The sequence below is a fragment of the Hyperolius riggenbachi genome, chromosome 4 (genome assembly GCF_040937935.1).
Source record: "Hyperolius riggenbachi isolate aHypRig1 chromosome 4, aHypRig1.pri, whole genome shotgun sequence".
NCBI lineage: Eukaryota > Metazoa > Chordata > Amphibia > Anura > Hyperoliidae > Hyperolius > Hyperolius riggenbachi.
Window position 1 is genome coordinate 390,752,251 of NC_090649.1, and position 11,382 is coordinate 390,763,632.

At 47.4% G+C, this 11,382-nt stretch overlaps 1 protein-coding gene across 2 annotated transcripts in view; it reads right to left on the reverse strand.

Moving 5' to 3' along the window:
* SLC30A6 (solute carrier family 30 member 6) overlaps positions 1-5,831 on the reverse strand; it is a 66,306-nt gene extending 60,475 nt beyond the window's left edge. Inside the window, exon 1 of one of the 2 annotated variants that reach the window (XM_068232172.1) lies at positions 5,734-5,831. In XM_068232172.1, the coding sequence (XP_068088273.1) occupies positions 5,734-5,808 (75 nt within the window). In that variant the 5' untranslated portion in view covers positions 5,809-5,831. Of the gene's footprint in view, positions 1-5,318; positions 5,557-5,733 lie in introns of those variants that run through there. The other variant, XM_068232171.1, reaches the window with a different exon arrangement.
* Positions 5,832-11,382: the final 5,551 nt, after the last annotated feature.

Here is an 11,382-nt window from a genome sequence, read left to right on the forward strand (position 1 = left end):
TGTCAGATCTGACAAGCAGGGCTGTGGAGTTGGTACTAAAATCATCCAACACCGACTCCAGGTACCCAAAATTGCTCTGACTCCTTAGTCTAATTTTTACAAAGCCTAAAGGTAGCCATACACTGGTCGATTTGCCATTAGATCGACCAGCTGACAGATCCCTATCTGATCGAATCTGATTAGAGAGGGATCGTATGGCTGCCTTTACTGCAAACAGATTGTGAATCGATTTCAGCCTGAAACCGATCACAATCTGTGGAGCCGCCGCTGCCGCCTGTCCCCCCCCCCCGCGCATACATTACCTGACGCTGGCTCCCGGGCATCTTCTCCGCATCTCCTCCACGCTGCACCCGCTCCCTCCCGGCGCTTCCTGTGTCACTCCGTGACCAGGAAGTTCAAATAGAGCGCCCTCTATTTGAACTTTCTGGTCACTGCAGTGACAGGAAGCGCCGGGATGGAGCGGGTGCAGCGCGGAGAAGAAGACGCCCGGGAGCCAGCGTCAGGTAATGTATACCTGATCGGATCGGCCGCCGCTAGCGACGCGCTCCCTACCCGCGGGCGATCGAGGGTAATTTCCCGCACGGCGCGATCGACGGACCGATCCGATTTCGGGAGGAAATCGGACCGGCGGGTGCGTTTAGCGCGAACGATTGGCAGCAGATTCGATCCCAGGATCGAATCTGCTGTCGAAACGGCCGCGAATCGGGCCAGTGTATGGCCACCTTAAGGATTTGGTTCAAAAATCATCCGACTCCTCAGTTTATTGAAACCACCGACTCCAGGTACCCAAAATTGCTTTGACTCCTCAACTATGACTCCACAGCCCTGCTGACAAGATTAGCTGCATGCTTGTTTCTGGTGTTATTGAGACACTACTGCAGTCAAATAGATCAGCAGGGTGGCCAGGTAACTTGTATTGTTTAAAAGGAAATAAATATGGCAGCCTCCATATCCCTCTCACTTCAGTTGTCATTTAAAGGAAAAATAAAGTGACAATAAGGTGGCTAAAGGGAGAAAAGAGGAACAGCAGCAAGGGACCAGGAGGAGTGCAGGGTGCTGGAAGAAACCCCAGGTAAGGTAAACTGGCCACCTTCTTATCAATTTCGGTTCCCTTTAAGCCTCATTCACAGAGGGACGTTAAAGTCGCACATTATAAAAAATTATAACGCAGACTAACGCACAGCAATACAAAGTCGACACGACATTCACAGTGCACACGTTGCGTTGTGTGTAACGTGTAGCCATATTTAGAAAGTGCTGCATGCTGTGTGTTTAGCAATACATTTGCTGCGTTATGTGTGTTGCACATGCTCAGAAATGTTTTGTTTTTTAAATGTAACGCATGTGCCGTTTTCGTTTCATCAGTATGCGACAAAAACAGCGCACCAAGAGACACATAACGCGGTGCAAAATAACGTCCAATTCCATAACCTACATGCGCTGCGTTAGGGGCACGTTGTGCGACTTTAACGTCGCATCAAACGCAACATCCCTCTGTGAAAGATGCCTTAAGGCTAATTTCACACCAGGACGTTGCGTTAGAGGGGGCGTTAAGGTCGCATAACGTCCCCCTAACTCAACGCCTGGTGTTGCTGGATCTGGACGTCAGAGTGAGCTGCGTTGTGCAGCTCACTCTGGCGTCAGTGATGCCGTGATGCGTACTCTTGTGCGCATGCGGCATCACGTGGTCCCGCCGGCCAATCGCCGCACAGAGCGGCTGCTCCAGGAAGTAAACACTGCACGTCATAACGTGCAGTGCATATTAATTAGCCACGTGCCTGGCCGCTCTCTCTGCTCCTCCCCAACATTATTGAGCATGTGCAAGCAGTCTAACGCGGCTCAGCCGCGTCCAAAGTACTGCATGCAGTACGTTGTCTTGTGACGCAGCGTTACAATGTAACGCAACGTCCGCACTGTGAACAGCCCCATTGATTTTTCATTACTGTGCGGTGGGCTGCGTTACAGGCTGCTCTAACGTGCGCCTGTAACGTCCCACTGTGAAACCAGCCTAAGGGTAGATTCACACTGTGCACGTTGCATTGTAAGTGTGAGAACCGCAATGGACATTGCACACGTTTCAACATGCACCTCAATTCAAAGCCTGCATGCAGTGAGCTCGAATAAGGTACAAATACACAAAGATGTGAACAGGCCCATAGAATTGTATGGGCAGTGATTTAATATGCAGAATTATTCTACAGAGCAATGGATATGGTGTGAATATACCATAAGGGCCCTTTTTAATGTGTTGCATTTTAATGTGTTTTTTTCTCCATAACAGTGCATTGTAAAAAAAACTTCAGTTTTTCAGTGTACAGTGTGAAAGAGGCAAATAGGAAACATGGACAATGGACTGCAAATCAGTTGGAGTACATTTGAAATCGGCCCCGGGAGACTTGGGAGCAGGATAGAGCCAGTATATGGCTGATCCTGCTTCTGCACAAGTCCGGGCCGTATTAAATACTATTCCCCCTCCAGGCCGCCATGGATAGTGGGGGAATGAAATAATTTGTCTTCCAGCGATTGCTGGAAGCCGAATTATTGTGTTTTTTAAGCAACCTCGGCTCCGTCTTCTGATGGCGCCGACGTTACTCACTGAGCGCTGCAGTAGGCGTGATTCCTATTGTAGTCTATGGAGGCGCCGGCTGCGCCCAAATCTAGCAGCGCTGAAAAGCACTGCTCCGAATCAGTTGTCCTTTCAATTACAACTGACAGCAACTGATGTAGTGTGAAAGGACCCTAAATCATATTACACTATATAAGTTGCTGTTTGCAGTTTACATGTTAGAGGTTCTCTTTACCCCTGCTGTAATAACATCACTGAAAAAAAATGAAAGTGGACCTGAACTCTTGCACAGGACAGAAGGAAAACAGAGAGACATGCACATTGAATGTCTTTAGAGAATTTAGCCTGTCTTTACACACATCAGATAAAAGTCTTTGGAAAATGAAAGATCACAGACCAATTTTACCCCCTTCCATGTAGTATGAGAGCCATGCCTACACAGTCTATTCTATGGAGCTGAACTCCCCATCAGATAAAATCTTTGCAAGATGCTGCACACATGCAACAGATCAGTATCTGCAAAACGCATTCATAGTCTATATCTGCAGATCTCATACACACCTTGTTTAACAGACTTCATTTGCAGATCAGACAATTATCTGCCGATCTGAAGATCCATCCTGGTGGATCTGATCTGCAGATAATTGTCTGTTAAAGGGAAGGTTCAAGCAAAATAAAAAAATGAGTTTCACTTACCTGGGGCTTCTACCAGCCCCATGCAGCCATCCTGTGCCCTCATAGTCACTCACTGCTGCTCCAGTCCCCCGCTGGCAGCTTGCATTGCGTACATTTTTACGCATTCCCGCTAGTGCAGGAACATCAACACATACATTTTTACGCATTACTGGTTTAATGCGTAAATTTTTACGCATTGAACCAGTAACACGTAAAAATGTATGTGTTAATGTTCCTGTACTAGCGGGAATGCGTAAAAATGTACGCAATGCGTCCCGCCGACCTCCGGGGTCGGCAAGCTGCCAGTGGGGGACTGGAGCAGCAGTGAGTGACAATAAGGGCACAGGATGGCTGCATGGGGCTGGTAGAAGCCCCAGGTAAGTGAAACTAATTTTTTTATTTTGCTTGGACATTTCCTTTAAGCAAGGTGTGTATGATGATCTGCAGATATCATAGACTATGAATGCGTTTTGCAGGAACGGATCTTTTGCAGGAACTGATCTTTTGCAGATACTGATCTGTTGCATGTGTACAGCATCTTTGTGTGCAGCATCTTGCAAAGATTTTATCTGATGGGGAGTTCAGCTTAATAGAATAGACTGTCTAGAGTATGGCTCTCATACAACATGGAATGGGGTAAAATTGGTCCGTGATCTTGCCTTTTCCAAAGACTTATCTCAAGTGTGTATGTAGCCTAAGGTACAAAGACACAAAAATGTGAACAGGCCCATAGAAGCGTACATTTGAATACGGCGCTGGTAGACTTGGGCGCAGGATCCAGCTGTTAAATGGCTGGTCCTGCTTCTGCACAAGTCCGGGGCGTTTTAATTACTATTCCCCCTCCAGGCCGACATGGATAGTGGGGGAATGAAATAATTTGGCTTCCAGCGATTGCTGGAGGCCGGATAATTGTGTTTTTTAAGCAACTTCGGCTCCGTCTTCTGACGGAGCCGACCTTCCTCACTGAGCGCTGCTATAGACTGATTCCCATTACAGTCTATGGCGGCGCTGGCTGCGCCCAAAGCTAGCAGCGCTGAAAAGCACTGCTCCGCCATAGAATTGTATGGGCATAATTATTCTACAGTGCAATGGGTATGGTGTGAATATACCATAATGGCCCTTTTACACTTAATGTGTTGCATTTTAATGTGTTTTTTTCTCCATAGCAGTGCATTATAAAAAAAGCTTCAGTTTTTCAGTGTACAGTGTTAAAGAGGCAATTAGGAAACATGGACAATGGACTGCAAATCAGTTGTCCTTTCAATTACAACTGACAGCAACTGATATAGTGTGAAAGGACCCTAAATCCTATTACACTATATCAGTTGCTGTTTACATTTTACTGTTTGCAGTTTACATGTTAGAGGTTCTCTTTACCCCTGCTGTAATAACATCACTGAAAAAAAAATGAAAGTGGACCTGAACTCTTGCACAGGACAGAAGGAAAACAGAGACATGCACATTGAATGTCTTTAGAGAATTTAGCTTGTCTAATTCTCCCTTATTTGTGACTAATCACAAGTTATAATTTGATAGCTCAGCTGTGTGAACTGGCTGCAAAAACACAGGATGTTAAGCCTATGTTTGCTTCCATGAAAGCAGGAAGTAGACATACTGCTTATTTATTGCAGGATTTGTATCAGCTGTAACAAAGAAATCTTTTTTTCTTTAAAGGACAACGAGAGGAATATGGAGGCTGCCATATTTATTTCCTATTAAACAATACCAGTTGCCATGCAGCCCTGCTGGTCTATTTGGCTGCCATAGCATCTGAATCACACCAGAAAGAAACAAGCATGTAGCTAATCTTGTCAGATCTGACAATAATGTCAGAAACACCTGATCTGCTGCATGCTTGTTCAGGGTCTATAGCTAAAATTATTAGAGACAGAGAATCAGCAGGATAGCCAGGCAACTGGTATTGTTTGAAAGGAAATAAATATCAGCCTCCTTATCCATTTCCCTACAGCTGTCCTTTAAAGGTTACTATGTTTTGCTGATCTTGTAGAGCAGAGAGGAAGTTCTGAGTTCAGGTCCACTTTAAGAGACATATAAGAAAGCGTGGTGTCGAACAAACCCCTGATGAAATCCAAGAAATCTTCTTAACACAAAAACTTAAGCTGGCACCATGATCAACATCACAAAGAACCACCATTCCCAGTCATGAAATGTTTGCAGGTCAATCGTGATGCAGATGGAAAACACAATTTTAACCAATTAGAGGTTTTTTGTCTAATCGAATGTCTAATTGGGCAAAATAATTGTATAGTGTATGTCCAGCTTTACAGGAACAGAACCTCAAGCCCACAGCTGGCCACTGGAAATCATTGACAACTGGCACACAGGTACTGGAAGATATTAAACGATTTATTTAAATCAACATAACGTCCGAAATTGTCACTGCCCCCTGGTATTTTCAGGGAACGTGAGATGACCGGAACCCCCACATCCCACCCACTGATCTCTACCTGCCCCAACACACAGACACTCACCATGGCTGGGACCCGGGGCCGGAAGAGCCTATCATCGGAGGAGGAACACGTTGGCATGGAGACCAAATCCTCCATCTATGGTTGGTTCACAGGCTAGCGTCACTCCAACTCTTGGTCATGTTACTTTTTGCTCGACGTGGCCGGAAGCCATCTTTAGTATGGGAATGTGTTCCAGCCGCAAGGCAGTCATAGATAGAGGCGGGCTAAGTGTGCGTGTTGGAACAGGATTTTGCGGACCTCACTGCTTTCTACGTTTTTCAGAACTTTTGTGCCAAGTGTTTGCGTTTTCTTGTCAGTTTTTTAAGGACGCAATTAGCAGCAGAATACAATTGGGAGTTGGCTTTGCAACTGACTTCTGTGCTCTCCTACATAGTAATGAATGGATATTTGGAATACAAATATATGGAATGAATAATCTCGACTTTTATCTGCAGAAAGTTTCTATATATAGTTGCAGATAGTCACTTCCTCTCATGCACGTTGATATTTATAGTCTCCAAGAGTAACAGCTAGCATCAGCATTATATTTTCACGTTATACTCGTGTGTCTGTGGCCCATGTCTATTAAAGTGACAGATTAAACGTTAAAGTACCCCTGAACTGAGAGTGATATGAAGGCTGCCATATTTATTTATCTTTAAACAATGCCAGTTGCCTGGCAGACTTGCTGATTGATCTCTTTGGCTGCAGTAGTATCTGAATCACACACCTGAAACAAGCATGGAGCTAATCCAGTCAGACTTCAGTCAAACACCTAATCTGGGTGCTTGCTAAGGCCCGGTTCACATTAGCGGTGGCCGTCCGGAATCGCCGTGCCGGAGCCGCACCGCTTGCAGAACGGACGGAACGGACGCACGGCATAGCAATGAAAGCCTATGCGTCCGTTCACATGCGTCCGTTCTGCCGGACCGGATCCGGGCCGGATCCGGACTCCGGCCTCCGTTCCAACATGCGCTATTTTTTGATCCGGCTCCTCCGGCAGCCGTATCCGGGGCGGAGCCGGACTGCACCATCCGGCCAATACAAACCAATGGGAACCGGAGAGCGCACAACACACTGGCTGAGAAATCCGGATGTTCTACCCCACTTCCTATGCGGATTGTTGCGGCGATATTGGATGGGGACACATGGGCAAGCATTTTGGAGTGGAGCAGCACAGCTGGATGCGGATCCGGAGATGTTGGCAGCATGTCGCAGGTGGAGGTGAGTGCTAAACAGCAGAGGGCCTGATTCCACAGGTCCCCCTTCTGCTGACCTCCCAGACCCCAACATTTTTTTTGTTTTTTACGTTACTTTTGCCAAACGGATCCGGATCGCATCCTGATGAACACCTGATGCAGCCTGACCGGATCCGGATCGGATCCGGATCAGAACCGTACGGTTCCGATCCGGATCCGGTCAGGTCATCCGGTCCGTTTGGCAAACAACCGCAAGTGTGAACGGGGCCTTAGGGTCTATGGTTACACATATTGGAGGCAGAGTATCAGCAAGGATAGCCATATAGGCTGCCATATTTATTTCATTTTAAACAACGTATATTGCCTGGCTATCCTTGCTGATACTCTTCCTCCAATATTTGTAATCATAGACCCTAAGCAAGCACCCAGATTAGGTGTTTGAAGTCTGACTGGATTAGCTCCATGCTTGTTTCAGGTGCGTGATTCAGATACTACTGCAGCCAAAGAGATCAATCAGCAAGTCTGCCAGGCAACTGGCATTGTTTAAATATGGCAGCCTCCATATCCCTCTCAGTTCAGGGATACTTTAAGTTTTATTGTGAGTGGTTCTTCTTTTACCAATTTGGTGCAAGTTCATTGTTTTTCTGACTGATACTCTACCTCTGTGTTTTTATTCATACAGTATAGTGCTCGCACCTTCTGCAGCACTTTACAGAGTACATAGTCATGTCTCCGATTATCCTCAGAGGAGCTCACAATGTAATCCCTACCGTAGTCATAGTCTAATATGTTACCATCTAATTATTATGTATTATATTGTGCAACAACTGAGGAAATTGACCCCCTCCCCTCCTTTACCTCAGCTACCAAAAGCCACCCCATTTTGTATTGTGCCATCATCTCTCTTGCCCTCCCATAGCAACAGTATATGTCAGTCAGCTGTAGGTGAGGGATACATTCACGTGAGCTTGTGGCTAGAACTGTCACCATAGGAATTGGGTCCCTATCCCTACAGGCAACAGTTATAGTGCATGAGAACAGTGGATATACTTTCAATGGATGCTTTAGAATTCCCTCATATTGCACAGAAATGGTTAGATTGTAAAATCAAGATTGTACCATTTATGGGGCACCATTAGACTCTGAAGGGGCGGTTGGTGAAAGTGGGCCTAGGCCTAGGTAGGCCTAGTGAAAAGTACAAACCCAACCCTGCTTAAAATTAGTACTGCCATGTCCCTCATACATAGCCATGTGTCTTCTCAGTGACACCCCTACGTGTAGTAGCTGGATAGTATTCTTTGCAGATTCTAGTGACAGGCAGATTTCAGTATAAGCAGACTGAGGGCAGAGACACACTGCAGCGCACTTTTTGATCTGTTTTCAAAAACCCACTCCCACTGAGTTGCATTAATATCATGGTAAAATTGCATCAATTTTGCAGCGATTTAAATGCAAGTAAATCAGAGCATGTTTTTAAAAACAAAAATGGATCAAAAAACACTGCAGTGTGTCTCTGCCCTAGTGCAGTGTGTCTAGTGTTTATTGCAAAAAGACCAGCAACTAATTCACTGGCAGAAATCCATAGAGAATAAAGGATGTTGCAGCCTGTAAAACACATACGACATTGGGCCGCGCAGCTCCTCTTCCTAAACCATGGCTGCGCAAGCCCGCATGCGCAGTAGTACGGAGCACGCAGCTTTGGCTTACTGCGCATCCGGGCTCGGTCGGCTATTGCGCAGCCATGATACAGGAAGAGGACCTGCGCAGCCCCAATGTGATTAGTGACAATGCCTTGTCTTTAATCTTTTAGGGGCCACGATCAGCGACGGGGGGCAATGGAATAGCGCACAATGCCGCAACGCAAATTTTAAAAAATATATGCGTAGCCATAGACTTATATGACGTCTAACAAACAGACAAGGGAAGCACTCTTGCTTGGCAATATACCTTATATTATACACAACAGTACACAAACGTTTGCAAGCTACTCACTCCTCCTCAGGTGTACACCTGAGGAGGAGCGAGTAGCTTGCAAACGTTTGTGTACTGTTGTGTACAAGATAAGGTATTTTTGCCAAGCAAGAGTGCTTCCCTCGTCTGTTTTTTTGAATCCATCGTTCTTGTGTGGAGTGGTGAACCACAGGGGTTAAGCACTGGCAGCCAGGTGAAAGGTTCCCCTGGAAGGAGGTCGAGGAAGGGTCATCTGTTGCGCAAGTATTACATGACTTCTAGTCCACCGCAAGTCGCCGTGCAAGTTGACCGGTAACATAGGTACACGCTCACGTCAGGTATGCGGCAAAAAGTCACTTCCCTTGCATCGTGTTGGTATGAAAGGCCCCATAGACTTTCATTGGCATAGCGTTGGCCTGCAGTAAAAACAGGCCTGCGCAACGCAGTGTGAAAGAGGCCTGAGGAGGACAGTAAACCTGCTTTGATGCAACATTACTACCTGAACGGTCTTTCTTGTGGAGCACTAAAGTGCATTATAGATCTTGTGTTTACATCAGGAGCGAATTCTAGTAATTCTTTTCTCAGTCTGCAATCTTGATACATCAGTATATCCCAGTATAATGACCTGTAATTTTCTAGCTTACACGATACATTTGACCAATTTCGTCCCGAAATGGGTGGAATCGATCATGCATGCCCACCTTTAGGCCCGATGTAGGCATAGGCCAGAAGGAAGAAAGCTGGCCAATGCCTTCCAGATGTGCAGTAGATAAGGAAAATTATCATGCATTTACGAAAGTTTGGGCAACTTTGTTAATCGTCATGATTTTCCTGTATAAGGCCCCGTTCACATTACAAAACGCGGATGGCCATGCGTGCGGAACGCAACGCATGCGAACGCACGCCATCTGCGTTTGTGTGCGTTGCGTGGCTGATCCCATCACTGAAAAGTCAATGGGTCAGCCGCGCGTTTTTGCAAAAAATGCGTGCAGCATGCGTTCCCGGACCGCACAGGTCCGGCACGCATGCAGTGTGAACATCAGACAGTGCACTCTATGCACTGTCTGATGTCGTGCGTGACGGCCTCCCGCACGTGTTTCCAAAACGCGGCTGAAAACGCGTGCAGTGTGAACGGGGCCTAAATCGTTGGTTGATACGATACAAAATGTCAATTAAATATATCATATAGGAGACACACACAGTGATATTTGAGAAGTGAAATGAAGTTTATTGGACTTAGAGAAAGTATGTAATAATTGTTTAACCCCCTTGGCGGTATGAAAAATACCGCCAGGGGGAAGCGCAGCAGTTTTAAAATTTTTTTTTTTTTTTTTAATCATGTAGCGAGCCGAGGGCTCGCTACATGATAGCCGCTGCTCAGCGGCATCCCCCCGCCCGCTTCGATCGCCTTCGGCGATCACCGATCAGGAAATCCCGTTCAAAGAACGGGATTTCCTGGAGGGCTTCCCCCGTCGCCATGGCGACGGGGCGGGATGACGTCGGGACGTCATTGGGAGACCCGATCCACCCCTCGCCGCTGCCTGGCACTGATTGGCCAGGCAGCGCTCGGGGTCTGGGGGGGGGGGGGGGCGCGCACCGCACCGGATAGCGGCGATCGGGCTCGCGGCGGCGGCGATCGGGGTGCTGGCGCAGCTAGCAAAGTGCTAGCTGCGTCCAGCAAAAAAAAAATTAAGTAAATCGGCCCAGCAGGGCCTGAGCGGCACCCTCCGGCGGCTTACCCCGTGTCACACACGGGGTTACCGCCAAGGAGGTTAAAGGGAAGGTTCAGGGAGGGGATTAAAAAAATAAAAATAAATTTCCACTTACCTGGGGCTTCCTCCAGCCCGTGGCAGGCAGGAGGTGCCCTCGCCGCCGCTCCGCAGGCTCCCGGTGGTCTCCGGTGCCCGACCTGGCTAGGCCGGCTGCCAGGTCGGGCTCTTCTGCGCTCCATTTCCTGGCATTTCTGCGTCCCACGCCGGCGCGCTGACGTCATCGGTCGTCCGCCGGGCTGTACTGCGCAGGCGCAGTAGTTCTGCGCCTGCGCAGTACAGCCCGGCGGACGTCCGATGACATCAGCGCGCCGGCGTGGGACGCAGAAGAGCCAGGAAATGGAGCGCAGAAGAGCCCGACCTGGCAGCCGGCCTGGCCAGGTCGGGCACCGGAGACCACCGGGAGCCTGCGGAGCGGCGGCAAGGGCACCTCCTGCCTGCCACGGACTAGAGGAAGTCCCAGGTAAGTGGAAATTTATTTTTATTTTTTTAATCCCCTCCCTGAACCTTCCCTTTAAACAAAATTAGGCAGATGCATAAATTTGGGCACCAAAAAAAAGAAAAATCAAAATTTAGTTGATCCACCTTTTGCAGAAATTACAGCCTCAAAATGCTTCCTGTAGGTTCCAATGAGAGTCTGGGTTCTGGTTGAAGGTATTTTAAACCATTCCTCTTTACAAAACATCTCTAGTTCACTCAGGTTTGATGGACAGCTTTCTTTAACTCACACCACAGACTTTCAATTATACTCA